Source organism: Solea senegalensis, linkage group LG18 (genome assembly GCF_019176455.1).
Source record: "Solea senegalensis isolate Sse05_10M linkage group LG18, IFAPA_SoseM_1, whole genome shotgun sequence".
NCBI lineage: Eukaryota > Metazoa > Chordata > Actinopteri > Pleuronectiformes > Soleidae > Solea > Solea senegalensis.
Window position 1 is genome coordinate 3,633,099 of NC_058041.1, and position 27,815 is coordinate 3,660,913.

The 27,815-nt window shown below is 42.8% G+C and overlaps 4 protein-coding genes across 5 annotated transcripts; 2 read left to right on the forward strand and 2 right to left on the reverse strand.

The window, feature by feature from the left end:
• Positions 1-32: 32 nt before the first annotated feature.
• zgc:194990 (uncharacterized protein LOC568410 homolog) lies at positions 33-8,727 on the reverse strand. The gene is made up of 10 exons (XM_044014715.1): positions 8,604-8,727; positions 4,853-4,944; positions 4,660-4,758; positions 3,855-3,962; positions 3,600-3,758; positions 2,857-2,997; positions 2,651-2,702; positions 2,334-2,360; positions 1,724-1,750; positions 33-1,640 (listed from the first exon to the last, which is right to left on the reverse strand). Exons 2-10 carry the CDS (start codon positions 4,913-4,915, stop codon positions 1,081-1,083), a joined length of 1,236 nt encoding a protein of 411 aa, XP_043870650.1. The 5' UTR covers positions 4,916-4,944; positions 8,604-8,727; the 3' UTR covers positions 33-1,080.
• Positions 8,728-9,672: 945 nt separating this feature from the next.
• si:ch211-250n8.1 lies at positions 9,673-15,717 on the forward strand. The gene is made up of 16 exons (XM_044014549.1): positions 9,673-9,779; positions 10,044-10,154; positions 11,439-11,514; positions 12,247-12,403; positions 12,497-12,542; positions 13,215-13,273; positions 13,375-13,410; positions 13,504-13,556; positions 13,652-13,784; positions 14,496-14,713; positions 14,788-14,833; positions 14,921-14,986; positions 15,086-15,145; positions 15,221-15,306; positions 15,469-15,560; positions 15,642-15,717. The coding sequence occupies exons 1-16, from the start codon at positions 9,743-9,745 to the stop codon at positions 15,674-15,676; spliced, it is 1,311 nt and encodes a 436-aa protein (XP_043870484.1). The 5' UTR covers positions 9,673-9,742; the 3' UTR covers positions 15,677-15,717.
• A 41-nt stretch (positions 15,718-15,758) lies between these two features.
• On the reverse strand, positions 15,759-18,019 carry LOC122759611 (histone H3.3A). Its single transcript, XM_044014550.1, has 4 exons — positions 17,937-18,019; positions 16,997-17,130; positions 16,575-16,728; positions 15,759-16,476 (listed from the first exon to the last, which is right to left on the reverse strand). Exons 2-4 carry the CDS (start codon positions 17,122-17,124, stop codon positions 16,348-16,350), a joined length of 411 nt encoding a protein of 136 aa, XP_043870485.1. The 5' UTR covers positions 17,125-17,130; positions 17,937-18,019; the 3' UTR covers positions 15,759-16,347.
• Positions 18,020-19,553: 1,534 nt separating this feature from the next.
• unk (unk zinc finger) lies at positions 19,554-27,751 on the forward strand. 2 transcript variants are annotated; one of them, XR_006358194.1, is made up of 14 exons: positions 19,554-19,783; positions 20,272-20,481; positions 21,737-21,913; positions 22,027-22,163; positions 22,714-22,849; positions 22,973-23,090; positions 23,180-23,264; positions 23,380-23,747; positions 23,886-24,069; positions 24,598-24,699; positions 24,848-25,033; positions 25,126-25,311; positions 25,811-26,071; positions 26,633-27,751. XR_006358194.1 is itself a non-coding variant. In XM_044013142.1 (14 exons), exons 1-14 carry the CDS (start codon positions 19,644-19,646, stop codon positions 26,786-26,788), a joined length of 2,442 nt encoding a protein of 813 aa, XP_043869077.1. In that variant the 5' UTR covers positions 19,554-19,643; the 3' UTR covers positions 26,789-27,751. The 2 variants fall into 2 exon arrangements, 1 of the variants encoding a protein (XP_043869077.1); XM_044013142.1 differs by having other exon boundaries at positions 25,126-25,307.
• Positions 27,752-27,815: the final 64 nt, after the last annotated feature.

The following is a 27,815-nucleotide window of genomic DNA, read 5'->3' on the forward strand; positions in this document are numbered from 1 at the left end:
ATGTGTCAACGACAAAAGGAGGAGCATTTTTACAGTAAATTTATTTCAACATTTGGGAGAAAAAAAAAACACATTTTTATATTCAAAGGCTCCAAAAACAAAAATCTCATGCCTGACAAAGGTTCGCAGGAAACAACAAAGCGAGATAATAATAACAAGAATTATAACATGCATCAACTCACTCTTTAGTTGTGCGAGTGTGTTAGCATCAGCAGTGCTGTTTCACTGCACTGACATGCCAAACTGTTGGTTGCAAGCCATTTCACATAAACACCTGCTTTCTTTTGTTTGTGAGGTTAGTTCTCATCAATCAATACGTCATAAAAAAAAACAGAAAAACTATTTTCCATGTTGCTGGTATGGGATGAAAATCTTGAAAACCCACTTAATCCTGAAACATTTACAATTTCTGGGCTTCTTTCAAATCTTACTGGAGTAAAAATAATCATTTTTTACAATACAAATAGTCAAATTCTGTGTCTCCATGGATAGAGGAACAGAAAGTGTTACGCAGAAGGATGGTTCTTTGTTCCTGATCTCACAAGGCAGCGCACAGAAATACTCCTGGTCAACAACAGCGCGCAAGGTCTGTCACTTTGCTCCAAACTTTAACCTTAAAAACCCACTTAAGTTCAAAATATACAGCCTAGAAGCACATCAGATATTCTGAAGTAACCGCAAGAGGGCGCTCTGAGCATAGCTTGACCTTGACCAGCGTAAACAAGAGGACACAAACAAGCTGAGCTGTCCTCGACCACAACATCGAAGCATCTGAAAAGCGGGCGTGTGTGGAAGTGTTTGGGCTTCTAACCTTCGAACGGCAAAGAAACAAACACATCTGCTGAGTCACCTGCTTGCTAGCTTAGCTGTTAGCTCCACCCGAGTGCAACGGCGGCATGCGGAGGCATCACAAACTGGCAGCGCGTCGAGTGTTTGACCTCGTGTGAGTCCGAATATCTTCGAAGGAATTGATTTAAAACTTTTTTTTGGAGAAAGTGACAGCCTTACTGTACACGAGGTTCACCGTTAGCTGCTGAGGGTCAGGACTGAGCGTTGTGGCGGTGGCGGAGAGGAGCCAGGTCAGTTCCAGAGGCAGGGCCCGGGGCAGAGGCACGGCTGTCGGACGTCTGCAGGCCTGATCACCAGGTCTTTGACCACCTCCACAGTCCCAAACAGCGGGTACAGTTCCTCTTTGAACTTCTCGTTGAAGGTGTACAGGTGGGAGCGCTTCTCCACGTCGTAGAAGGACAGCTGGCCATGCTCAAAGTCCAGGTACACCCCGACCTTCCTGGGCGCCAAGCTAGGTGGCAGTGGGGTGGCCGGTACTGTCAGAGCCTTCAGCTCCGTGCCTCTCTCCAGACGCAGGGTCAGGTAGCCCGTGTCTGTGTTGAGTGAGCGGAAGCCCTGCCTCACAGCGGATGCCTTGGCCACTCCGATACGCCAGTCCCGCTCACCCACCTCCACCTCCCAGTAGTGACGTCCAGAGGTGTAGCCCTCCTGGCCCACGGCACACCACCAGCCGTTGAAGCGTCGCTGGCACCGCGGCGCGTCATGGCGCTCCAGGCCGCACCTCATGCGTTTTTCATCGCCGGAGATGAGCAGGTCTGGATTGGCTGAGTCTGAGTCCACAGTGACTTCCTCTGTGGAAAAGAATGGACATAATTAATGTGTGAAAGACAAGAAAAGAGGGAATTTCGATGATTTCAGAGTGAAGTTCTCATACCTGCTGCATCGCAAATCCAATTCCACACTTTAAACAAAAAGAGAAAGAGATTTAGAGCTGTAGTAATGCAACAATACACTGATGTCCATTTGTTTGCATCATTTAGCTGATTAATTTTTAATTTTATGGCCCAAATTGCACCGACCTAATGGTCTTCTGCATACTTTATTTATAAGTCTATCATATCTACACCCAGAAAACTGCAGCTCACTGAGTATTTTCTTTTTCTGCACATTTTCTGTAAAGTCTAGAGAGGGTAACGCTAACGCTAAAATCCCATTTGATCAGCAGTTTCTAAAATAATGAATACCAGCCTGTCTGGCACCAACAACCATGACATGTTCCAAGTCACTTAAATCACCTTTTCTTTTCCTCTCCTTTCTGATACTCAGTTTGAACTTCAGCTGGTCATCCTGGCCATGTCTACGTGCTTAAACGCATTGAGTTGCCGCCATTTTGCAGCCAAAAAACTCTAAAAAACGCTAGCTGCAAAAAACAAACCCGCTAGTTTTCCTCGATCGTTATCAGTGGTCATAACAACGTCCAGTGAAATGTCTGAAAGTTCAATAACTTCTAACCAGATGTGACAGTATACAGGATGTTTACTCACCGCTGTGGGGGATGTAGCGAGCTGCGTCTGGAAGCAGAAACTTGTTAGAGTCATCACACGTTTCCTTCACCAGATGCAATGAAAACCTGCTTTTGATTAAGTGAAAGGGAAAAGGAATTTCCCTTTCACTTAATCAATACTGATTAGCTTGAATAGAAGTGGCTCATCGAGTATCAGTGAGACTGATTAACAGCTATTGCATCATCATGATCAGGAACAGTTCACACGTTGTAAAGACAGATTATGTGGGTTTTTTTGAGGTGTAGTTTATTGCTCCGTCTTCAACACTTAACAGTGATCAGATCACATCCACTCACCGGTGCTCCGATTCTTCTGCTTCCACACGAGCCACTGCTTCGTCACATCCACCTACACACACACACACACACGCGACAAAGCAGCAGAACGATAACATAAATCATAGCTTTGAATGGTTTTTAATTCAATCTAATCTTGTTATTTGTTAACAGCGTGAAGCTGAGCCAAAGCGTTTCATCCAATCTCATCAGGGAAACATCCAGACCTTTACGGGGCTGTCGGAGTTCAGCACGGCCAGCAGGGCGAGCTCCATTGCGGGCAGCAGGTTGGGGAGACGGCCCCTCTTCCACTGGAACTCCAGGTCGTCCAGCATCATGAGCACGGGCTCACCTGGCCACACGGTGGGCTGGAGAGAAGAAGACGGTAAAGAGTTCACGATGTGATGGTTCAGGCTCGACCTCAACCGCAAAACCACCGTCACCCTCTTACCAAGCTGAGTCAATCTTCAGTAGCTGGTCTGTGGGCGACTGGACTTACCCGAGCAAGTCCAGTCGCCCACAGTCAACTGCTGAAGAAGATTATGACCTGGAGGACTAAGATCCTTCACCGACAAGCTGAGTCAAAGGTTTGTATGAAGGTACCTATGAATACCCCAGTGATCAAGAGCAAACATCCAAACAAATCAGTCTAAAATTGGAAGGCACCCACAGCCAGATCGGGACCAAAAACTGGCCAATGCTCGAGTATGGGCCAGGCTTACTTAGGACGACATTATTTGGTTCTGTTCTTTGCTTCAGCAGGTCCTGTCTTGTCTTGACAGCACACCAGTGCGTTCAGGATATTACAAGTGTGACAGGGTGATTGTCAAGGGCAGGGGTTTATCCTAATCATCTTTATCAGATGCAAGGAGGGAACTGGGTCAGACTCTAATCACCAGCCGGTCACCCAGTGATACCGGGGCAAAAAGCTGGCACACTTCCTCCTCATCATTCACCATTGTATAATCACCTGAGGCCTGCTTTTAATCTCCCATATCCAGTCCATGATGACCCTTTTGTAGGGTCCCATGTCGCACTCGCCTCCCGCCTCCAGCATGCAGAGGAAGTGACCCTTCCAGTCCTTCTTCTCTGGCTTCTCGTGCTGGTATACGGATGTGACGATCCTCGGCTAATTTAAGAAAAACAGACGTTTGAGCTGAAGCAGAAGTGACGGCACTGAGAAAACACACACACACACACAGAAAGGTGGTTCCTTGACTTCTACCTGTACTCTCTTCTCCAGAACGCCGGCCCATTCCATGATAAACTCCCGACACAGACTTGCTGACCAGATGTCCTCACTGGTCCAGATGTGACTTAGGACAATTGACCTCTATGATAAAAGAGAGACAGAGACGAGGGCGTAGGAGATGAGACAATCTTAATCATGAGTCATGGGTGAAGCAAACAACCTGAACTCAAAGGTACTGTGATTTCAGTGTGTTGTAGAGACATTGCAAGAGTTTAACGTTTTACAACTATTGTAGTAATATTGTGAATTGCTATTATTTGGAAGATTGTAGGGCCACACGGTTGGTGTAGTGGTCAGTGCTCTTGCCTTTGACCCAGGTTTGAGACCTGGTCAGAGCAAGGGCCTTTCTGTTCTCCCCATGTGTGTAGGGGGATTAGCTAAATGGACACTCTAGAATAAACCATAGGTAAGAGTGAATGGTTTTTGTATCTATATGTGGCCCTGTGATGGACCAGCAACCTGTCCAAGGGTGTACCCCGCCTCTCTCCTGTCAGCTGAGATTGGTGCCAGCAACCCTGGACGACCGCTGCTTGTCCAATTCTTGGTAGAATCTTGGTAGCTTCCCGGCCACTGATGGCTGGAGCCGCCCAGTTCTTGGTAGAATCTTGGTAGGAGATTGGTAGCCAGATTTGCTCTGGCTACCAAGAATTACCTCAACTCCCTCACTCACTCACTGGCAGGACGATTGTATCATGACATTCTCATGCCTTTTAAGTGAGTTCATGTCATTTTTGGTGTGATGGTAAGAACACAAAGAGAGGGATGGAGAAGTGCATACCTGGCAAATTTTGTTGAGTTCTCGAGCCAATTCCATAATAAATAACTGACTCTCCAGCAGTGGCTCCTTCTTCTCGAGTCTGACTCTCCTACGGGACTCCTGGAAGAAGAGCAAGCGAAGATAAAAAACCACACGCATTTTTGTACCAGTGTATTCCCTCATTGCAGCAAATAGAGAGATGTGTTCCCCGCACCTTGAGTCGGATCTTGAGCTTCTTGGCCGGCTCAATAAGGAACTGTAGGCAGTCCTTCATCATGCTGGCAGCTGGAAAGCGAGGCCGATGCCCTGTGGTTTGGTAATAAAAGGCTTTAGCGTGCTGGCACTCACTCTGTCAGAACTGCAGCTGAGTGTGCTCCTGTCGCCCCCACACAAATCGATGAGGGGGCAGAAATCCGTGTTTTATGAGAGATGGACAAAAATATATGTGTATGTGTGCAGAGAAAGAGAAGCACTGCAGAGCTTTAATCAGCTGAAGTCCAGAGAGGAGCTCATCATCCTCTGAGGTATCACAAGTGCACAAACACCAACCAACAAAGCAGGAAAAATATTGCACAGTAACAGGATTTCCTCGCGTGCGCGTGCGAGAAGGTGCGTCTTCATCACAGCCTTGAAATCGGAAAACGTACTCCCCTGATGAAACGGCCGACTGCACAGCGCAGAGCAGAGCAGATTTAAAACACACTGCGGAGTGTGTGTGTGTGTGGGGGGGAACATTGGACCAGTTTGCTGTTGATTCAGCAGTGAACGCCACTTTGACATTTCATGTGCTCGCTGTTGCAGCCGAGCCAAAGAGATGCTGGTATTGACTCCGGGACTTAAAGAGAATAAATTATTGAGTAAAGAGGAAGAGACTGATTCTGTGAGGACAAATTAACTGTGTATGCAGTGGTGGATTTAGGCCAACAACGCTGGAGGACCAGGCTACGTTCTTTTTTGTTTTGTTTTGCATCTTTGACTGAAAGCGGAGGACAAGACTTGGAGAACACGCACTAACCCACTGGTTTCCGTTAGTGAACGCATCAAACGGCCACGTCACAGGGTATCGCGATACGATAGATGGTCAACGATACCAATAATATTGCGATACAATGATTCTGTCTAACTGAAGAAAACAAAAGATAAATGCAAAAAGGATTTCTCTATTTATTCACAACATAGAAAACAAAGTGCATAAAGTCCATGTGTTGAACCTCGTTATTTAACCCTAGTGAATAGATTATCATATTGGACGAGCATATATATCCCCACATCGATATTTTGAACCACCCCTATATGAGAGCAACGGTTTAAAGGGGATAAACAAGCGTCGCTATTGTTGTTTTGATATTCACGCTACTTCCTGCCATCTTCTGACACCGTTTCCTAACTGGTGCAGACTCTGCCCGGCTGAATTGTGGGTAAAATCTTGCAGTATGTCCCCCCCTAACTTAAGACAAAGACACTGTTAAAGTAGAGCTGACAAACAATCACAACGAAATTAGAACTGGTGACGTAACAAACAAAGGTTTTGCTGTATGTTCTGTAACCGGTAAGAGTTGGACACACAGCACACACACACACAGTACAGCAGAGGTATCTTGAAATGTCCCTTTAATTAGCACTAAACAGACAGAGATGGCAGGGCAGGAGACATGAACCAGTAGGGCTAAAAGCAATTGTCCTAATCGGGTAACATCCAGGATTCAGACCAATTCAAGGCGGATTGGTCAGCAATAAGAAATCAGTCCGTCAGAACATCTCACACCAGGCGAGGAGTGAATATGTGCTGAGCTGATTGCAGGGGATGAGGAGCAGGTGTGCTCACAGGTGAGCTAAGTTGCCCTGATGAGGTGGGAGTGGCCGGCGGGAGGGCTGAGTGAAGCGGAGGCGGAGACAACGGAAAAGTACCGAGACGGAACAGGGGGTGTTTGTTTGCTGGTCGACGGACATTGCTGAGTTGCTATCTACAGAGATGACACACCTGAGACAGACGGGGGGAAGACGTGCCACATTTTAGACTCAAACACTGGGTCACCACAGGGTACGAGGGACCGAGAGAATGTTCTGGCTGACAGACCTTAAGAGAGCGTGTGAAGGGTGTGAATTAAGTCCAGCAAAGATTGAGTGACGTGTGAGGATCCTCGTAGCTCTGGTAGTCATGACGAGCCACTTTAACATTTAATCACCACAACAGATATCTGTGACCGTGTGACGTCACTGTGACTCATCAAAACTACAGTTTCACATGATCTGCAATTCAGTTTTTCAAAGGACAATGTAGATGTAGTCTTTAATTGAGGGTTAATTAAATGTATCTCCAACTTGAATTATGATAATATATTTAATCTAAAATGCTAAAATGGTCATTTTATAAGAAATATTGAATTTTTTGTAAATTACGATAAAAATATTTGATTTATTATCAGCCTTATGAGTAAGTGATGTTATATGTTAAATTCTACTCTAGTAAACTATCAGACCTATCATGTTCCGGGGGGGGCTTTTGGACCCCTGCAGATCCGCCCCTGCCTGTATGTTTTTTTCTTTCTCTATAATAATAATAATAATAATATCTGCAAAGCACCACGTGCTCTTTCACAAAGTCCTTAAGGGTCTGTGTCAGTGTCCGTGCACAGACACGTGCTGCGACAGCAGCGCCGACACGCAGAGCCTGAGCCTGTTAACTGGTTAAGTAGAAACACTTACACTTACATCTGACACTGTGCATCTCACTAAATGTGTCATTTAAACAGGTAATTGTTCTATTTCTACTGTTCCTCTGCAGAGGCACGAGGAGTAAATCCTGACTCCACTGATGAGGGGTTACATTATGTTATTGTTGTTGTTGTGTGCGTGTTCTTGTGTGTATCTTTATGAGGACCAAAACATTTATAAACATAGGAAGTGAGGACATTTTGACTGCTCCCCACTTAAGAGGACTTTTTCAGGGCTAAGACCTGGTTTTAAGGTTAGTGTCAGAATTGCGGTTAGGTAAGGGTGGGGTTAAGGGTCAGGGTAAGGCATTTACTTGTGATGGATAAGGTTTGGGTTTGGTTAAGGGTTTGGCATTTAATTAAGGTGATGGTTAAGGGAATGCATTGTCTATGACGTGTCCTCACTATGAATGCTGCACAAATGTGTGTGTGTGTGTGTGTGTGTGTGTCGCCTCTTTAGGACCTTTTCTGGCAAAAACTGACCTTGTCAGGACCAGACTTCCTCAAGGAGACCAAAACCTGGTTCTAATGAGGCAGAACCTAATTTTTGAGGAGCTGGTTAAATTTAGGGCCAAGATGTGGATTGTGGTTTAGGTTAAGGTAAAGGTTAGTGTTAGGGATTAACTGGTTATGGTTAAGTTAAGGTTCAAATGAATAGAAGTCAACGCAGTGTCCTAAAAAGAATAGCTGCGTAAGCCTGTGTGTGTGTGTGTGTTTGTGTGTGTGTGTGTGTGGTGAGGAGCAGGCAGATTACTGAGTATATCCTGGATTACCACTGGTGCCATTTGTGTACAAACCCAGGTAAGAGTGTGTTTCTATATATAAACATATCAACAAAACTCTGTCTGCAACAAAACTAATGCACTTAAACTCAATGAATATGATTATTATTTATATATACACACACACATATACATATATATATATATATATATATATATATATATATATATATTTATATATATATATATATATAATTAGTGAAACAACGTCACAGTGTGTCCACACACTTTTATGGTACATTCTTCAAAGTCTGTGATTGAGAAAATTATCATTTGAAATAAAAGAAATCAATTATTTGTTTGTTTTGTTGTATATACAAAAGCACAACATAATCAATGTCAGGTGAAGTGTTTGGTTTAATTTCTCCGCAGGCTGCACCACAACCACAACAACACCAGCAGCAGCAGCAGCAGTTCTTTACAAATAATTACAAATAAATCAATGAAAAATAAACCAAATGACTCTGACCTTGTTGTGTGAGAATTGTCACTTGTTTTCCTCGCAGACTCCTCAGCTCCTCTCTGATGTTTCCATTAACTGTGTGCGTGTGTGTGTGTGTGGGCTCATGGATCACTGAGACACCGCTTCATCACAGCACGACTGCGGCACGAGGAGGCAGCGCGCGCTCTTATCACTGCTCACCGCGCTGCAGTGGCGCAAAGGCGCCGCCAGAGGGCGATACTCAGCCACAACCACGAGCTTACTGAAGGAAGGAAGGAAGGAAGGGGGTTGTGTTTCTTGTGTCCAAATGAAATGTTTGTGAATTAAAATGACCACTGTTGTCTATAGAAATATATTAATTTATTGCTTTAATATAGATCTTATATATAGATTCAAATGATATATACATTATATGTATTTTACTTAAATAAAATGTTATTGACATTCATAAAACGTTTTCACCCATTCACACGCTTCAACATGTGTCTTGCTCAAGGACACATATAGACTAGCAGAGCCAGGAATTGAACCCACAACCTTCCAGTTGAACAACAACTCCCCCTAGCACTTTTTTTAAATACTTTTACTTCTAAAACTTTAGTACATTTTATATTAGAAAATCACTCTTGATACTTAAGTACAGTAAATGTCATATTCTTAGAGACTTTTACTTAAGTAATATTTATTTATTTTTACAAAATGACTTCAGCTTCTACCAAAGTCATTTTCTGTTAAGATACTTGTACTTTTACTCAAGTATCCCTTTAATGTTCTTTATACAAGACTGGTGCCATCCCTAATCTAAAAACACGTGTGTCAGAAACACTCACTGTGTGTTAATTCCACAGTTAACTGACTCGAGGTGTTTGAGGGCAGGAGAGGAACAGCAGGTGACGTCACTGCAGCTCAAACACAAACAAACACCTGTTCTTTTTGTTATATTTAAAATCTCTTTGTCCCTGATGTGATCGCTTTAAGTGAGACGTCTGTCCGCGAGACAGTCGTTAATCACACTGTCTGTCTCTTTGTCCACCTGATGGATGAGTGTGTGTGTGTCTCGGCATGTTGGCTGACTTCCGTGTGTGTGTGTGTGTGTGTGTGTGTAAATGACAGGAGAGCGTGTGTGTGTGTGTGTGTAGACGGCAGATCACAGCTGGCGCGTGAACATGGCACCGAAAGATCCTCTCCTCAGTTCATTGAAAGGTAACGATCACGTGCACACGCCATAGTCGATCATGAATTCCTTAATTTCTCGTTTGGTTTTTGTTTCTTTATTTTTGCGCCGCGCACACCCTGACATAAGCGCGCGAGCTGACATTACAGACAGCGGATTATTTACGTCTCGTGCGTCCTCGTCTCCTCTGTCAGATGACAACGATAACACCGATTAAACGAGGAAAACATGTGTTTGTTAGTATATATTATTGATTATTATTGTTGTTGTTGTTGTTCTTCTTCTTCCTCCAGTGTGTGTCTTGAACCTTCAGTCAGATGAAGACTCTACGATAACAGACGCCAGCCGTCACCTCTCCTCCTGCTGTGAGCTCCTGGAGCTGGTGCTCAGGAAAGGACTCCAACGTCAGTATATGATCACTAACACACGGCGATATTCTCATTCTAACCATAGCACAACAGTCTGATTAAGACAGTTTCATGTACCGAAAAAGGGTCACAATTAGCATAGGTAGTAATCGGATTACACAGCAATATTCTGATATTAACCAGATTAGCACAACAGTCTGATTTAGACAGTGTCATGTAAACAGCATTCACTGACAGCACTATTCTGATTCTAACCAGATTAGCACAATAGACTAGTCTGATTAAGACAGTGTCATGTAAACAGTATTCTCTCCCGGCAATATTCTGATATTAACCAGGTTAGCTCGACAGTCTGATTAAGACAGTGTCATGTAAACAGCATTTTCTGATTACCTTAACCCGAAAAAGGGTCACAATTATCATAGGTAGTAATCGGATTACACAGCAATATTCTGATATTAACCAGATTAGCTCAACAGTCTGATTAAGAAAGTGTCATGTAAACAGCATTCTCTGACAGCATTATTCTGATTCTAACCAGATTAGCACAATAGTCTAGTCTGATTAAGACAGTGTCATGTAAACAGCATTTTCTGATTACCTTAATGTGAAAACAAGTCATAATCTGCATGAGCAGTAATAAGATTGCACAGCATTATTCTGATATTAACCAGATCAAAATTAAGTCTAATTAATTAGTCTGATTAAGCCTAACCCTCATTAACAGCATTTTCTAATTCTAAAAAAGTCAAAAATCTGAAGAAATAATCAGATTAAGACATGTTGTATATCATGAGTAAGTAAAATGGATTATTTGTGTCGTGTTTTTTTAAAAACAGTTACAAAGTACATGCATATCAACAAACAAGAACATACAAATATTTACAGAGGTCACAGTAACTGCTTCATGTTGACATGTGTACGTCGTACGTCCTGTAAAACAAGTACTTTCACTCGTCACATTTCTGATCTGATCTTATCATCAGCGCTGCAACCAACAGTTATTTTCATTTCTGAATAATCTGTAGATCATTTTGATAAAGTGTCAGAACGTGTCCTCGGTGTTAAGCAAGAGCTCAAACAAAGTAAAAATATGTAGGAAGCCGAAAACTCCTTGTTTTCATGTCTCACACAATGTAATTATGAGTTATTTCTGTTTTAGTGTCATTAATGTCAGTTAATGTGCATTGTCTCTTTTAAATAATTACACATCAACACAGACATATAATATTATTAGAACACAGTGTTTTTGGTGGTTACAGTTTTTATTAACATATAATCTGTGTTTGTGTGTGTGTGTGTGTTCGTGTTTGTGATCAGAACCAGTTCTCAGTCTGGTTCACAGAGATTACTGGCACTGTTTTGAGCAGCTGCCACATCACGACACCTGCTCCAGGTGAGATCAGTAACATTTTAAAACACTGTACAACTTCCTGTCTACAGTTTCTTTAAACGATCAATGTGATTGTTCTGGCAAGACCCAGAAAAATGGTGGGTATAATTTAAGGAGGAGTTAAATTAAAAACCTCTTTGTGTCCAAACAACATTAAAAACCACCGTGGAAGCATGACCCAGTTGAAATAAATGTACAAACATAACGTTTTTATGAGGCACAGGGAGAAAATAAGGGCTTTGATGGGTCTCACAGATTATTTATTGTGTATACCTTTCTTTTATCTGTATATATATATATACACAGTTGTATATGAGAAGGAATTTGTATGCAAGATGTAAATAGGAAGTCAAGTTGTGCTTATTTGTTCTTTAAAAGTAGAGCAGGGATCGGATTAAACCGATCTGAATTTAAATTTTTATTTTTACTTTCTGTCTTTTGTACCCACCTGATGATGATGATGATGATGATGATGATGATGATGATGGGCAAAACTATAAAAAAGGATGCAGGACCAGACACTCAAGTTTAATCTTGATCTCATCCAGATTACGGATATGGCATCATTTAAATTTAACATGGGAAGTCCCGCTGAACGTCTCAGCGACATCTTAACAGATCAGGATGGATTTTGTCTTGCTTATATAAGATGGTCATGGCTATAAGTAGGTAAGGTTCTATACAGATCCAGAGAGTCTTCTGGATCCCGTTTTAATTCCCTGTGTCTCTGTGAAGGCTCTCCGCTCTGTCGTTGGCCGTGGAGCAGACCAGAGTTTGCAGGAAGCTGCTCTCGGCTCAGGGTCGAGGGCGTTACCTGCTGCGACTGGCCCTCAACCGCAAGACCCTCCCACAGTTCATCACCCACCTGCTGCACACGCCGCGAGTCCTGGAGGTCAGAGACATTGGAGCAGGCACATGAGTGGACGAGACTTGTTGTAGATGAGTGTCAATGAATGGTTCTTCTTACTGTTCCTCTCCCTTGCAGTGGTACAGTCCGACACTATCAATCCTCAGGAATGAAGAATTTTTAGGTAAGTGTTTTTATTTTTATACTTCGAGCTGGTGACATCTTTTCACATTTAGCACAAATGCCCAAAGGTCAAACATGATGATCACTGTGACCTAAGACCTTGGTAATCTTGTATATTTGTTTCTTGTGAACGTGATCTCAGGAAGATCATGAGAAAGCATCAAATGGATCAAGGTTGTTGTGACCTCACAAACTTTTTTTGTCTTGTAAACACATCAGCGTTAGAACACCTTGAGTGAATTCTTTCAAATTTGGCACAAACGTTTGCTTGGATTCAGTGATGAACTGCCTAGATTTTGATGCCCAAAGGTCAAAACTCCTTGACTTTTTTTCCTTGTGAAGTTTTACAAATGGTCACTTGAAATCGAAGACAAACTGATACGATTTGTCGCTATAGGTTGCTGTGACCTTACAAAACATTGTTTTGTTGTCTTGTGAACTGTATCATCTTCAGTGAATCCATTTCAAATTTGTCACGAATGTTCACTTTGACTCGTAGATGAACTTCTTAGATTTGGGCGACCGAAGCTCAAACGATAAACCACGAATTTGGTCACGATTAAGTTCTGCCGTCAACGCTGGCACCTTTTATACAAGTCTAGAATAAAACGTTGTAGTTTGAAACTGTTCGTGTTAATCTGATTGTTTCTCTCTCTCTCTCTCTGTCTGGCAGAGCCTTTCATGTCACTGTTGCTCGTCCTCTCTCACATGCAGTTTAAACTGGATATGGAGGTCAGAGGACACGCGATTTAACACCAGTTATTATCACTAAGTCGTCTGTCCAAATCAGACGACTCTACACTAACACTCAACCTCTGATCTCTTTTATGTAGAATTGCAGTTTTCTGGATGAGAGTTGTCTTCTACCGGTAAGAGACAATGATTTTTACTGAGTAACTAATTTGCTCAATCGCAGTCATATCACTGTCAATCCTTCCACTTTGTTCTGCGTGTCTTTATAGGTGTGTGAGATGTATGAGGTGGTGCCCTGTCGGGAAGTGGGGATGGTTTTGAGGCTCGTATCTCGCACACTTTCAAAGACATTTACACATACAGTATTTGTCTGCTCATTAAAAGATTTATTGAATCCCCTCTGTCTGTCTCCCTCAGGTATCTAAGTGGACGCGTCTTTGTCCTCGAACTAGTGCCTGGCAGTCAGGCCCACGTGGACAAGTTTGTGCGTCCCGGTGACATTATTGATGAAATCAATGGGACGTCGTTGAGGAATTCAAAGTGTGGGCAGGTAAAAAAAAAAAAAAAGTTTTATAATCCAAAACAAGTGACATTTTATTTAACATTATCAGTATCAGTAACTGGTGTTTACTGGGTGTTATTCACACCATCTGGGCTTTTCGAGGCAGTTTGCAGTTCAGTGTCTTGGCTTTTGGGACTCATACATTGAACTGCCAACCTTTTGGTCAGCTGATGACCCGCTGTCACATTGTTTAGCAGTAACAGAACGTACAGGTTCCTGTCAATGTGTCTAATGTGAACACGGATTAAGCACAAAGCTTATGATAACAAAGTGGATGAATTGGCTACAGCTCGATGAAGGGATGGATGGATTCTCCTGTTAGTGGCAGTTGTCCGTCCTTCTGTCCCATTCTTCCATTCCATCTCAATAATATATGGAGGGAATCTCTCACTTGGACTCAATGAGGAAATGATAAGATTTTGGTATGAAATGAATCCATTTGTCTTGTAAATGAGATGTTGCAATAACGCCATATTTCAAATGCATTTCAAAAACATTCACTTGGACTAGGTTTGATTTTGGTGTCGACAGCGTTAGAGAGTTCCCCTGCAGCCCTGTCAGCACAGAACAAAGTTTGTACTGCCTGAGTGATTCAATCCAGTCACACCCTTGACAAATTGTTTGCATAATTAAAAGGAAACCTGTCAATCTTTGATCTTGTAACATGAGCTATAAAAGCCATGTCCTCTGCTTACTCAGGCAGGTGTGCTTCTGTCACGACTGAAGGGTTGCCCCCTCTCCATGCGTGTCCTGCGATGGCGTGCCCATGATGGAACCATGTACCGGCCTCTTGTCAAGCTCCTGCGGGCACTTAGGACAGAAAACCCCACGCTGCAGCTCAATCCTGCTCCTTTGCCAAACTCTGTCCCCCCGGAACAGACGCCACCGTCTACTTCACAGTGTCTCAAAGAGGGAAGGCAAGTTGTTCTTCACCGTTTCATGTTTTAGTAATTACTGACGCCAAAGATTCTAAAGCAATTTTCCTCCACAGGATTGTGAACATTGTGCAGTTCTTGGGAAAAGCAAGCATTGGATTGGTAAATCACCACTTGTTTACGTTCAAAGTTCAATAACCGTATGCTAATTTCTACAAAGTGTGACTCTGTGGTCTTTAATTGTTCTAGTTTGGAGGAAAGGAAGTGCTACAGCAAGCAATTCCACAGGTGTTACAACAGAACTTGCCCAGCAAGGTAATGCTACTGCACCCTCTGCTGGAGGGCACACTAACACTATGTTAATGCTAATTCAACAAAACAGCAACCTGCCCCCATCTGTGTTTTGTCCTGCAGGAAGTGCTTTTAGATATGAAGGAAACACATTTGACATGCACAGAAAGAAGCACCAAACAGGTGAGTGGATGAGTGTTTTTAAGGTCTGATTGTCAATAAAGTCATCCTGGTAACACTAACCTGGTGTTTTCTCAGGAGCTGTTTGAGCATCACTATCCTGAAATTTCATGTGTGGGGAGATACGGCCAACCAGACTATACGATATTTGCCTTCTGTGTGGCGTAAGTCTCAAACACAGACTTCAAACACTGTCCACACACCCCTATAAATCCAGGTCTGCTGCATTGTGTCACGCCCCTCTGTGGCAATGTTACACAACACTGCTGTGTAGTCATTGGCTGGAGCCAGATGTCATCTAAGCATATGATTGGCTGTGTTCACAGAGACTCCCCAGAAACTCCTCAGTCAGGCTTCTGCTGTGTGGCGCTCAAAGCCAGCACCATCAAGGAGTGTGAGGAGATTGTGTGTCGAATAGGTAAGATTATAATGCAAATATCAAAAAAAAAAATTATGATTTTACCATCACCAAAGTCAAATGCTCTTCCCTTTCTTACAGCTGCTGGGTTCAAACATACAGAATGGTTTGTATGACAATCAGCTCATTTTATTGTAAATAAATTATACTAATGCCATCTGTGCGTCTACATTTTAAAATCAATACAGTACACCGGACTTTCTACTCATAAAGACCTTTAATAGAAAGACATGTGACAACATTTTTCATAAATAGTATTAAATGTAGCTGCCAAGATTTTATGTTGGAAAACGCATAAAAAGCAGTCCAGAAAAAGACAGAGGGGTCAGTCGTGCTCATGGTCACACAGTGCACAGTATCAACTGTGGTCGTCGACACAGCAACACTGCAGTGAAACCCACTGAGCTCGACGTGCTGGCATTTCATTGGACATTGTAGATGGGCGAAGACACCCTGGACCCCTGTGGAAGATGTGATGAATTGATCCTTGCTTTAGAACGATACCAATCCCAAAGATGGCGCTAGGTCCCCACAAAAGGACTCAGAGAAGTTGAATGATGGCTATTACGCGCATAGTAATGACCCATGATGGTTTACACAGATAACCCTACTGCACAACATTTCCAGCTACCCAAAGTGTACTCAGTCCCGTGGAATGGTTGATGTATTGTCTCAATCTAAAAAATACAAAAAGAAAACTTAAAAAGCCAAAGAAATAAAAATGTCCACAAAATGGTTATGTGTGATAAATAGGATCATTTGTCATGGCAATGCTGCCACCAGCCACTTAGGCCCTCTCTCCCCTTATCCTGCGGGCCAGCTGGATGTCTTTGGGCATGATGGTGACACGCTTGGCGTGAATGGCGCACAAGTTTGTGTCCTCAAACAGACCCACCAGATAAGCCTCACTGGCCTCCTACGGGAGAAGAATAAAAACAGACATTAGGCTTTTTTATTAAAAATACAAAACACCATGTGCAGGTCCACTGTGACTCCGTGAGTTGTCATTTTTACCTGAAGAGCTCCAATGGCAGCGCTCTGGAAGCGCAGGTCAGTCTTGAAATCCTGGGCAATTTCTCTCACCAGGCGCTGGAAGGGCAGCTTGCGGATGAGCAACTCAGTGGACTTCTGGTAACGACGGATCTCCCTGAGAGCCACAGTTCCAGGCCTAAACAAAAGCAACACAAAAACAGATTAGAGACAGAACATACAGAAATCAGATTTGTGTTCCCATTGAAATTGTTCACTTCTGTGGTAACGGTTTACTGTGGTACTGCAATTACAGTGTATAATGTAATAATTGTCTTTGTTCGAACTGTAATCATTTGCCAACCAGCAAATCTGGTTTTAAATCATATGGTGAATATAAATGTACTATGAGCTCTGTAACTAACTAAGTTATCTATAATCGATAGAACGGTACAAATATTACAAACCTGTAACGATGGGGCTTCTTCACTCCACCCGTGGAGGGAGCGCTCTTTCTGGCTGCCTTGGTAGCGAGCTGCTTCCTCGGCGCCTTTCCTCCAGTGGACTTACGGGCAGTCTGCTTGGTACGAGCCATGTCTTACTAACAATAAAGAAAAAAAACACAAGAGCGTGTGTAAGTGTTATGGTTCACATTCGAATAATGTCCCAAATAAAGCAAAGAAAAGCGCCATGACCGCTAATCACGGCCGTTTAGCTTGCCAAATGCTAATGTTAGCATACGAGGTAATTAGAGCTCCCCTCCCCCCATGTTGTCGCTACAGGGAGGCGTCGCGTTCGAGCTCCGGTGCGTTTCGACGTCTCGCAGAGAGGCCGTAAAACATATATACCATTAATGACAGGCATGGCGAAGTATTTACTACAACAGCAAAATGTCCTTTGTTTACATTATAAAGTCGCTGGTTAAACACAAGAGCCATGGTTGAAGCACACCGAGGCGGCAGCGTCAACACACTCTGTGCCTGAACCAGCTCAGCAAAGACCGCCTCTCTTCCTCTACCTCCAGTTCGCCATTTTCAATTTCTCCTTCCACCTCAAGCGACACTGCCTCGACTCTCAAATATACACCGTGTACACATTACGCCCATCTTAAGGGTATGTGTCCATTTAAATCCCCAAATTTTGGCGACAGATCAACATCGGGCTTGTTTAGCGGTGACCGGTTTCGCTTTAGCGAGAGAAGTGTGGCGGTTAAAACCGGACACTGGTCAGGAAAAGCGTCCATTGTTCTATTTTTAGCGAGACGACAAGTTAGCCTCGTTTACAAACAACACTGCCCTTTGTGACAGAAATCTATCACCACACACACATACTCACTCACTCACTCACGGACACGATACCGAACTCTGTACACACAAAAACCGTGAACAGCAGAGCGATTAAATTTACCTTTACAGAGCCGTTGGAAGTGTGGTAATCGCCTCTTCTGACTTTCCGTCCGGTTGACCCAGAGAAAACGGTTTGTGTTGGGGGGAGGTTCGGGCCGAGTATTTGTACTCTGTCTGACGTAATCTTTAAGAATACTTGTCACTCATTGGTTTATTTTAGAAAATGGACGTACGGTTCAGCCAATGAGATAACGTCCGATTTATTTTTACGAATATACACACAGATATAAACGTGTGAAAAGGAGACAAGTAAGAAAAACCAAACAAAAATAAAATCTATTTTAAAAAGACCTTCTCAGTGTGACTTACTAAGGGACACCAAAGTAGTTTTTATTAAATATTTCTTTCAGGTAGCATGTGACAACACACATGATGAAAGGAGTATGATGTCACAATCCACAATCTTTTTCCAAATTCCTTAGATGTGAATGATGAAAAGAGTGTGACGTCACTTAATCTATTAATTCCAAGAACATCTGTCTCTCTGTGAATCACATAACTGTACAATGGTTCAACAGAGTTACATTCATTTTTCATCAAGATCTTCATAATCTCGCCACAGCGGATCATCTGCCTCTATCTTCTCCTGTCCCTTGTGTCCTGTTCTCTGTGGTCTTGCTCTTTTCCTCCTGCTGGCATCTCCATCTTCAACATCCATTGTCCAATGTTATTATTCGCTGTCCGATCTCTGCACATGACCAAACCATCTCAACTTTGTCTCTCTTGCTTAATTTCCAAACCATTCAACCTGAGCTGTCCCTCAAATATGCTCATTTCTAATCCTGCCCATCCTGGTCATCTTGAAATACAGTCTTTAAATTAAAGTATGTAAGTTAAAAGTAATGATGTTGGGGAATTTGACCTCTACATTTCGATTTTGGACCAGCCACCTTCCAGTTACAAGCCCAAGTCTTCTCCTCTTGGCCATGGGGTGCCCAAAAAAGATTTCATTAATTGGTAATTGGTTTGAGTGCTCTTTTTAATCATTCAACAAATTCTCTAATTCTCCAGCTTCATAAATGTGACAATTTTATTAGTTTTTCTTTTTCCACACAATAAAGAATTCATTACAATTGAACAATTTTCGTTTGTGGCCAAAACAAGACATTTTGATAACATCATTATTTCGAGGTTTAGGACACACTTTTTTTTGGCATTTTATGGACCTAACTAATCGACAGTTTACTACCACCACCACTACTACTAATAATAATGATAACACTAACTCAAACAAACAGGTTGAACATATTGGCAAAAAACAAAACGTGTAGTTATCAGCAATTAGCAATCAAAATATTACAGCATATGTAGCATATGTTAAAGCGTTTTTCCTTTCTAGGTTTGAAACAGATCTGTTTTCTTCCTGAAACTACAAGACTAGATATTCTACATATATGAATATAAAACTTATTCACAAATTCTTTCTTCATAAATTGTGAAGTCAAACTATACATAATTTCAGTTAAAAATCAACAATATGTAGAGTTGTGTATAGCACTGTTAGCATACAATAGTAAATCTGGCATCAGTTTCGATTGGACTACATATCCCATAATGCCTTTCTGCCTCTTGTCGTCCGCGGTCTACTACTTCCGCCTGCCTTGCGCAAGCTCACATCGTTGTAGAATGCGGATTTCGGAGCTAACAAGAATAGCTAGCCACTAAGCTAAAAACAACCGTCTTGTTGTTTGGCTTCAAACTGGGGGAAATGTCTAAAACGCACTCGCAGCCCCCGCAGTCTTCGGCAGCGACGACTACCGGGGGCACCTCTTCGTCCTCACCCGCGGGGGGTTCGACATCTCCCGCAACCGTGTTGAACGTGCAGCCCGAGAAACCTCAGCATTACACGTACGTAGCTAGTTAGCATGGTTTGCTAGCTAAGTGGGCACAGTCTCACGTGTAGTTGTTTGTACCAGCCTGCTGCAAAACATGTGTTCTGGGGTGAAATAGCAAGTTATGAATGTTAATATGACTGCGCCTTATATAGCGTTCCTGTGCTTATCGTAGTTAGCAGGTTTCGATAAAGGGGCCTAACGTGCCCTACTAGCATCAGTCATTTCCTAAAAGCCTTGTAGAAGTCGTATAACCTGTATTATGTTGTTGTTATGTGTTGTATGTGTCGTTAGTACAAATGTGTAATACTAGTCCCGTGGAAGCCAGTAACAATTGTTAAGTAGGTTGCGACAGCACTTGAGACATGGACACTGTAAATATTGATATTTAAATATGCACTGGAAGTAAATGCAGCCAAGCTTGTTTCCGTGCAGGTAAGACAATAATGTTTTTAAAGTCTTTAATCAAATCCCCCACTCTGCCGTCCCCTCTCTTTGTGGCAGATATCTGAAGGAGTTCAGGACTGAGCAATGCCCCCTGTTTGTGCAGCACAAATGTACACAACACAGGCCCTTCTCCTGTTTTCACTGGCACTTCCTGAACCAGCGGCGTCGCAGGCCTATTCGCCGGCGGGATGGGACGTTCAACTACAGCCCAGATGTTTACTGCACCAAATATGATGAGGGATCAGGCACCTGTCCTGATGGAGATGAGTGAGTGTAACTGAAGCCGTTGTCAGACTTGTGGTACCTGTGGTAGTGTCTCGGGATTGTGGTCCGGACATTTTCCAGAGTTTGTGGTGGATATCGTCTGCGTGAGACATGTTCATGAAAGCAGCAACATTCAGTTACATGGACCATAACTGGCCATTACAATAGGCACCTGGCAGGAGAACCTCCTGAGCAACTCCTGCCAACATTTGTGTGCACACCCACATCCCCTCGAGAGAATCTTTTTGTGGAAGATAAGCGGATGTGTGAAAGCAGGTTAAGATTTAAGTCATGTGAAAAATGTTCTTTGCATCTTGTTTATGAGTAGCTGTGGAGTAGTGTTGTACCTTTAAATGTCCTCTGAAAAATCATGGTAAATTACATCCTGTTTCAGTTTGAGTACAGAGTATTTTGTGGGAGTAAACAACGGTGAAGGGAAAACATTTTGGGGGGTTTACCAAAGTCATTTCAATTGTAAATAATCCAAAGAATTGCCATGTCCCATCTCTAACAGTTGTAAGCATTTGAAATGTTAAATCTGAATCGCTCAAGTGAACCACCAAAATCTATGGGACATTGCACATCAAAGAAGTCAGTTAAGCAGGGATTGAGGATACGCCCAATCACCACAATTGAAAGTCTAGGAGGATGCCTTGGAAGAAAAGAGCCTGATGCACGATCTTCAGTGTGCATTAGCACAACACAACATCTCGCTCACTGTGTTTGCTTCTTTTCCACTTCAATGTGCCGAATCGTTATTGGTCTTCATGTCAGCTCGTACACAACATGTACAGACAAAGAGATTATAAATGTAGGAATGTGAGGTGATTAGGTGTCATACAGGGATGTCTGTGATACATGCTAATGACTTGGTATGTGAACAATGTAAACCGTTCCGAAAAGGGTAACCGTATTCTAATGTTTCACTCCTCATTAGAATATGGCAAGTTGCCATCATTCAGGCAGGAGTACAGCACTTTTTATTACTACCGTAATCAAACACAAGAAGGAAAGACACATTGAAAACTATTTTCATGTGTCACTAAAATAAAAGTTTAGCTGCTAAAATGAATATCATTGAGAATAACAAACAGAGCTGTGCCAGTTCAAAAACCCTGTTCAGTATACAAGCGGTTGTTTGTTTAAGACTGGTTTTTGGACTTTGGAAATTGAGAAATCTACCTTTCACAATAATTTACAAATTATCGATCACAATTGCAGAATTACTGAATGTGATTTTATTGTGTGTGTGTTCCAGATGCCCATTTCTACACCGGACAGCAGGTGACACAGAGCGCAGATACCACCTTCGCTACTATAAAACGGGATCCTGTATCCATGAAACTGATTCAAAAGGCCACTGCAGCAAAAATGGCTCCCACTGTGCCTTTGCACATGGGTCACATGACTTGCGCAGCCCTGTCTATGATATCAGGTGCCCAAAAGAACTAAACCTGATCAAATATCAACCCTCATATGATTTCTGAATGAGTATCTATGCTCATGTACAGCATTGAGTGTCTCTTCTTTATTATGTGGATTTTACAGAGAGGTGCAGGTGATGGAGACTCAGGGAGGCTCAGGAGCCTCAGAGGGAGGTGGTGGAGGAGGAGACGGACAGTCAGGACAAGCAGCGAGTACTGCACTCATAGAGAAGATACTTAGCGAGGAACCACGTTGGCAAGGTAAATTGTCACTCAAAAAAGCTGCACCTCTGATGTAGATTTGTCTGCCATTGACACTTGAGTTTGAAAACTTAGGTAGTGGTTTTAAAAGTTTAAATTGTCCCTGCTCGTCTAAGTTCACTAGCTTAGAAAGGAGAGCAATGTTGACGCTGACTCTGTTTCAACTTGTCATCATCGGTCTTAAATTTAATCCCTGATTGACCCGTTTCACTGTTGTTGTTAATAGAACTTTCTGCAGCTAAGTAAATAAATTCGTTAGAGAGCAGAAAATCTGCTTTCTGTTTACACTGGCAAGTGCATGTCTAGTGTGTGTGGTTATATTGGGTAGCAGATAACTTATATAGAGCGGTAAATAAATACTGCTCTGTTTGAAACCAATTTTAAAATGAAAATGTAGTATGGATCTAGACTATTTCTAACAGCACATCTCGCAACAACCAATTTCTAATTTCCTTGCTTTGATCATAACTAGATGAGTGAAATTCTGTATTTATTCAAATATAATCCATACTGTCACCTCTAATTGTGATTTTGTGTTTTGTTTCATTAGATAACAATTATGTGCTGTCCCACTACAAGACAGAGCTGTGTAAGAAACCGCCACGTCTATGCCGTCAAGGTTATGCCTGTCCGTATTACCATAACAGCAAAGACAGGAGACGCAGCCCGCACAAACACAAATACAGGTGTTCTGTCTTTTTTACATTGTGTGAAAAGAAGAGATTCGAAAAATATTGTGTTCTTTTCATTCAGTTGTTGTTATAGTAAAGGTAAATTGTTTTTTTTTTTATTTGTTTTTTAACCTCCAGAGCATTGCCATGTCCTTCAGTTAAACAGAGTGAGGAGTGGGGGGATCCCAGTAAATGTGAGGGAGCAGAGGGATGTCAGTATTGTCACACCAGAACAGAGCAGCAGTTTCACCCAGAGGTTTGTTTCTTCTGTAATACACACGCTGTCTTCACTAGAATTTACCGGGGATGAATATGAGATGGAGTGTGTCTGTTGTTCTACCACAGATCTACAAATCCACAAAGTGTAATGACATGCAGCAGTGCGGTAGCTGTCCCCGAGGGCCCTTCTGTGCCTTTGCTCATATTGAAAGTGAGTCCCCCACCGTACAACGCTGCATATTTCTCAGCATAAATGTCTCCCTTTACCCTCTTGCTTTATTACAGCAGAAATGTAATAGTATAAAATGATATTCTTTGAATTCCAGAGCCTTTTATTCCAGATGAACCATCAATCCCCTCTCCCAGCTCCCCTCCACCCTCCAGACCTCCTGACCCTCTTCCTGTTCAGGAGGCCCCTTCAAGCCCCAGTGGAATGAGCATGGGGCACGGGACTGGTTCCATGTCAGACCCCTTTTCCCTGTCTGCTGGGTCATGTGCAGCAGAGCACGGGCTGCTGGGCAATGTTCTGTCCTTGTGTGAGGAGTTGAGCGGAGCAGTAGAGCCTCTGTCTCCGTGGGCAGGAGAAGGAGGATACGGCAGGGCGCCGGGGTTTGAGAGGGAGGACCAGGCCAAGCAAAGGAGTTTTGCTCTAGAGCAGCGTAATAAAGAATTTGCATCAGCACAAAGCAAACAGGTACCAACACAGCTTTCATCCAAAGGAAAATTAGCCCTTTTCTGAAATTGGAGGTTTAAATCGTAGAATACGGCAGCAAATGTTTGATATAATTTTTGAAAATGTCACACATTTGTACACACTTGCTGTCTTTTCCAGGACCTGTTAGTGTTTTTACCAGTGGGCAGCCCTTTGAGCTTGTCCTCCAGCATCCCCTCGAGTCTGGCCGCTACTCCTCCGAGTCCTGCCCCTCTTGGACCACTGGGCTCAGGCATCACCTCGGGCATGAATGCTAACGCTCTGCCTTTTTACCCCACGAGTGAGACGGTGGAATCTGTAGTGGGTGAGTCGGGCTGTATTGAAACAGCCTGAACATTTAAAATACATGTATGTACAGTACATATTAGGAATGAGCCAGTGCGATACTAGAGAAGAAATGTAAAGAGGGACGCCCATCATCGGTGTCCGGTGACCAGACTGTGAGGACCTTTTTAAACCAAAATAAAACAGTCAAGTGCAGTTTTGTGTGTGAAAAATTAAAATAAGAGCCAGCAACAGTTTTTGTGAAGTTCAATCAAACAATTAGAAGATTGTGAAGGTTCTCAGTCTGCATGTTCAGATGTTTAGATATAGGCAACTGGAGTTAAAGATGTTTTTATCGGTCGTTGTTGAGTTCAGAACTGAGGAAACCTCTTGGATGAAGTTAAACATCTTTAACTTAATTAAAACAAGTCTAGCTCCCGTCGCTCAGATAGGACTCGAGGTTGTAATATTGTTATTAGACACAAAAAGTGATATCAAACCATTCCTAGCACGTACACAGTATTCAATATATCTAATGTGTGTCATGTCTTTGTGGTCATGTTTATAGAATCAGCCCTGGATGATCTTGACCTGAATGATTTTGGTGTGTCGGCACTGGAGAGGAGTTTGGAGAGCAGCTCTGCTTTGCCAAGCGTGGGAGTAATGCTGGGTATTTCACAGACACAAGCATAAACTCACACAACTGCACAGAATTAACAAATTAATTCATGAGTTCATACACACTTGCACTCCCTTTTTGAAAAAAACAAAACAAAACAAAAAAACCCAAAACAAATCTTTTTTCTCTGTGTTTGTAGGAGGTAGCCAGCTTCAGAGTTCTGCCCCTGTCAACATCCCCGGATCCTTTAGCAGCTCTGCTCCTTTCAGCTCGCCTTCACCGTCTCCTCCAATTAGGCCTCACACGTCTCCTTTCTTTTCCTCTCACCTGTCGCAGCATGGCCAATCAGAGAGCAGCTTCTTAGGTCCTTCACATAGCTCTTTAGGTTTGTGGGATTTGACTCTACGACATCAGGCAACAGAGAGAGAGAGATGATGATGATTTTCTTTTATGTGATAATTATTCTGCTCTTTATAGGTCTGAATGGTATGAGTACGAATATCTGGGAGCACTTTCCATCCGGGCAGGGGTCCCCCGGGACACCCCCTGCCCTGCTGCCCTCTGGCCCCTGTGTAGAGGCCACCAGGCTCAAACAGGAGCTGGAGGAAGCTCACAGGACGCTGAAGCAGTGGGGTCACAGCTGGAGACACACAGCTCAGGTAGGTAGGTAGTGGGTCATGTGTGCATACATCTGTAGGTGGGTTACGGTCAGCCTGTTTTATGGGGGTTTTTTTAACCCGATTTTGAGATTTGTTTTGTGTCAAAACACTCGAGGGAGGTGGAAAAGTTGGCCCATTGTTCAAATGTGTATGTGAAACAGATTCTGCAAATAAAGGAAGACACACTTCTCTGTTTTTGTTTTAGAACCATAACATGGAGACGTATAAAAGCGTCAGGGCTGCATTTCAGTATAGACTGGAAAAAAATGCAAACCTGTTTAAGGGATGAGGCAGTTATTGGCATTTACTCCATCACTTGTTCTTATCAGCCTTCACTGATTTGTCATGTTTTGTTAACTTTGTATTCCAGTGCAACGTTGAGAAATATTGTTTCACAAATCTGCAAAAAATAAGAGTGATTCAATCCTTAAAAAACATAACGGAAACCTTGATGCTGTAATAAATCATCAAATTTATCCTGTTTTATTTATTTATTCTGGCAGTCGTGGGCCACGGTGAAGGCCGACACGGAGGAGTCGCGAGCCCACGCGACACGGGCAGCCATGGAGGTGGAGAGAACCAGGCAGGCTGAGGAGGAGGCGCAGAGACAGGTCACTCTCCTGCAGGAGGCGCTGGAGAGCTTAAGGAGCGGGGACAACCCGCATCTAGCGCTGCATCAGCTGCAGCTACTGCACAGACTGCCGATGGAGTCGGTGCTGAGTTTGCAGGCTCAGCTTTGTAGCTGCTTACATGCTGTAGAACAGGTAAAACCAGACTCTTTATCTAAGAATAAATATAATCGTATTGCTTTTCTGTTTGTGAAGATCAAATTATTACTGTTACTGACCACTTTATTTTTAGATGGACATTAATAGATTTAGGCTATAATCTGAACGTTTGCCATGTAAGCAGCAGTTTCTGATCACATGTAGTCAAATACACACGTGTATTTTAATTGGATTATACCACCCTCTTTGAGTTTTTATAGCCGTCATATAGCCGCTTCCTGTCGAGTTCACTGTGTCACCTTGTTTCTTTGTCCCAAATTCCCTATTTTTAAAGCTTCTCTCATTTTATAGCTAACGTTTGGCTTATTTCCTGTATTTTGCTGTCGTGTCTTTGGTTTGTTATTATGCATTTACAGTACATGTTGTATTTATCTTCTCAGTTATGGTCATTTGTCTTTTTACTTTGATGTTTATGTACAAATAATGGGCACGGGCTACTCTTAAGTTCTAGATATTTAGTTCAGTTGTGAACCTCAAGCATGCTCCCCTGACTTTTTATTTCGCGATGTCTGAACTTTTCCCCTCCATTTCCGCCAGGTTGTGTTCAGGAAACAGAGGCAGTGCTGTGTGACGTGTGGCAAGCCTGGCTCGGCGTTCCTGCCCTGCGGCCACGGACTACAGTGCGAGAGCTGCTCCGCCTCCACAGAGTGCCCGCTCTGCCCTGAACAGACCCTGGACCAACAGCGCTCTTGACGTCACAGCCCACGTCGGACCACGGCAGACCACCGACCAGTCAGTTCTGATTCCTCAGATACCAGCCTTGGACCTCAGCCGCCATTAGGAGTTACATTGAGGTAGTTTTATAACATGGTAACAACACTATCACTGACCCGGTTTTGTATTTTTAAGATGACGTCGACTGGTCAATGACCGACTTCCTGAGCGCCGGTCACGAAGTGAAAGCTCTTAATGTCGAATTTAGAATTAACAATTTTTTCCAGTGTTACCCGAGGAGCACCAGTACATTTTTACGAGTAATTGCTCTCAGCCAGCAACACTGTTTCTGATTTGTGAAAGAAACTTAAAAGACCTGCTGTTATTTCTTCACTAACCTTGAAACTCGGCTATATATATATATATATATATATATATATATATATATATATATTCCTAAATGATATTTTAATGTTTCAAAAATATGAGCTCATCCGAAAGATGCAGAAAACACATCTCTGTGCGTTTTCTCTCCATCTGGACAGTTTCAGCTGGTTTTGCTGTCACGAAGGTCAAAGGCATTTGTTAGTTTTTTTGGAATTCAAATCTCTGGGACATTTCAAATGTGAGTTGAAAACTCTGGTCTCCTTTCAGAAATCGAGACAATTGCTCATGACAATGATCATTTCTTTAGAACCTTTTCAGTCCTCCACAGTTAGGAGCTCCCTCTGACTGTGGCTAAATAAACCACAGATGTAAACAGCAGTAAGGTCCAACTTGAGGCTCATTTATGCTGAACAAAAACAGGTCCTTTGTCCGTCCTCTGCATTCATGTCAGCCGTATTTGTGCACATCTACTGAAAGCCTTCAGATACAGACACGCTGACGAAGCGGCAGTACCACTGGCAATCATGGGGGGGCAGTGTAGTCCATGTGAGACGGCCCTCAGGAGGAACACATTTTTAAAGTAGTGAAAACGGAAGAGTATTAGGGCCATGTGTAAAAATAAAATTTGAAAGAAAAAAAAACCAAACGTGAATTCTGAGATTAAAGTAGAATATTCATG

Excerpts from the sequence above, each read along its gene's own strand:
- zgc:194990 (XM_044014715.1), bottom strand. The coding sequence starts at position 4,915 with ATGATGAAGGACTGCCTACAGTTCCTTATTGAGCCGGCCAAGAAGCTC. Across the intron at positions 3,963-4,659 it reads AACTCAACAAAATTTGCCAG|AGGTCAATTGTCCTAAGTCA; the intron begins GTATGCACTTCT and ends CTTTTATCATAG. Across the intron at positions 1,641-1,723 it reads TTGGATTTGCGATGCAGCAG|AGGAAGTCACTGTGGACTCA; the intron begins GTATGAGAACTT and ends TCTTTTCCACAG.
- si:ch211-250n8.1 (XM_044014549.1), top strand. The coding sequence starts at position 9,743 with ATGGCACCGAAAGATCCTCTCCTCAGTTCATTGAAAG. Across the intron at positions 14,834-14,920 it reads GAAAAGCAAGCATTGGATTG|TTTGGAGGAAAGGAAGTGCT; the intron begins GTAAATCACCAC and ends TAATTGTTCTAG. Across the intron at positions 15,307-15,468 it reads ATATTTGCCTTCTGTGTGGC|AGACTCCCCAGAAACTCCTC; the intron begins GTAAGTCTCAAA and ends CTGTGTTCACAG.
- LOC122759611 (XM_044014550.1), bottom strand. The coding sequence starts at position 17,124 with ATGGCTCGTACCAAGCAGACTGCCCGTAAGTCCACTGGAGGAAAGGCG. Across the intron at positions 16,729-16,996 it reads AAGAAGCCCCATCGTTACAG|GCCTGGAACTGTGGCTCTCA; the intron begins GTTTGTAATATT and ends GCTTTTGTTTAG. Across the intron at positions 16,477-16,574 it reads CTGCCATTGGAGCTCTTCAG|GAGGCCAGTGAGGCTTATCT; the intron begins GTAAAAATGACA and ends CTTCTCCCGTAG.
- unk (XM_044013142.1), top strand. The coding sequence starts at position 19,644 with ATGTCTAAAACGCACTCGCAGCCCCCGCAGTCTTCGGCAGCGACGACT. Across the intron at positions 19,784-20,271 it reads GAGAAACCTCAGCATTACAC|ATATCTGAAGGAGTTCAGGA; the intron begins GTACGTAGCTAG and ends TCTTTGTGGCAG. Across the intron at positions 26,072-26,632 it reads GCTTACATGCTGTAGAACAG|GTTGTGTTCAGGAAACAGAG; the intron begins GTAAAACCAGAC and ends CATTTCCGCCAG.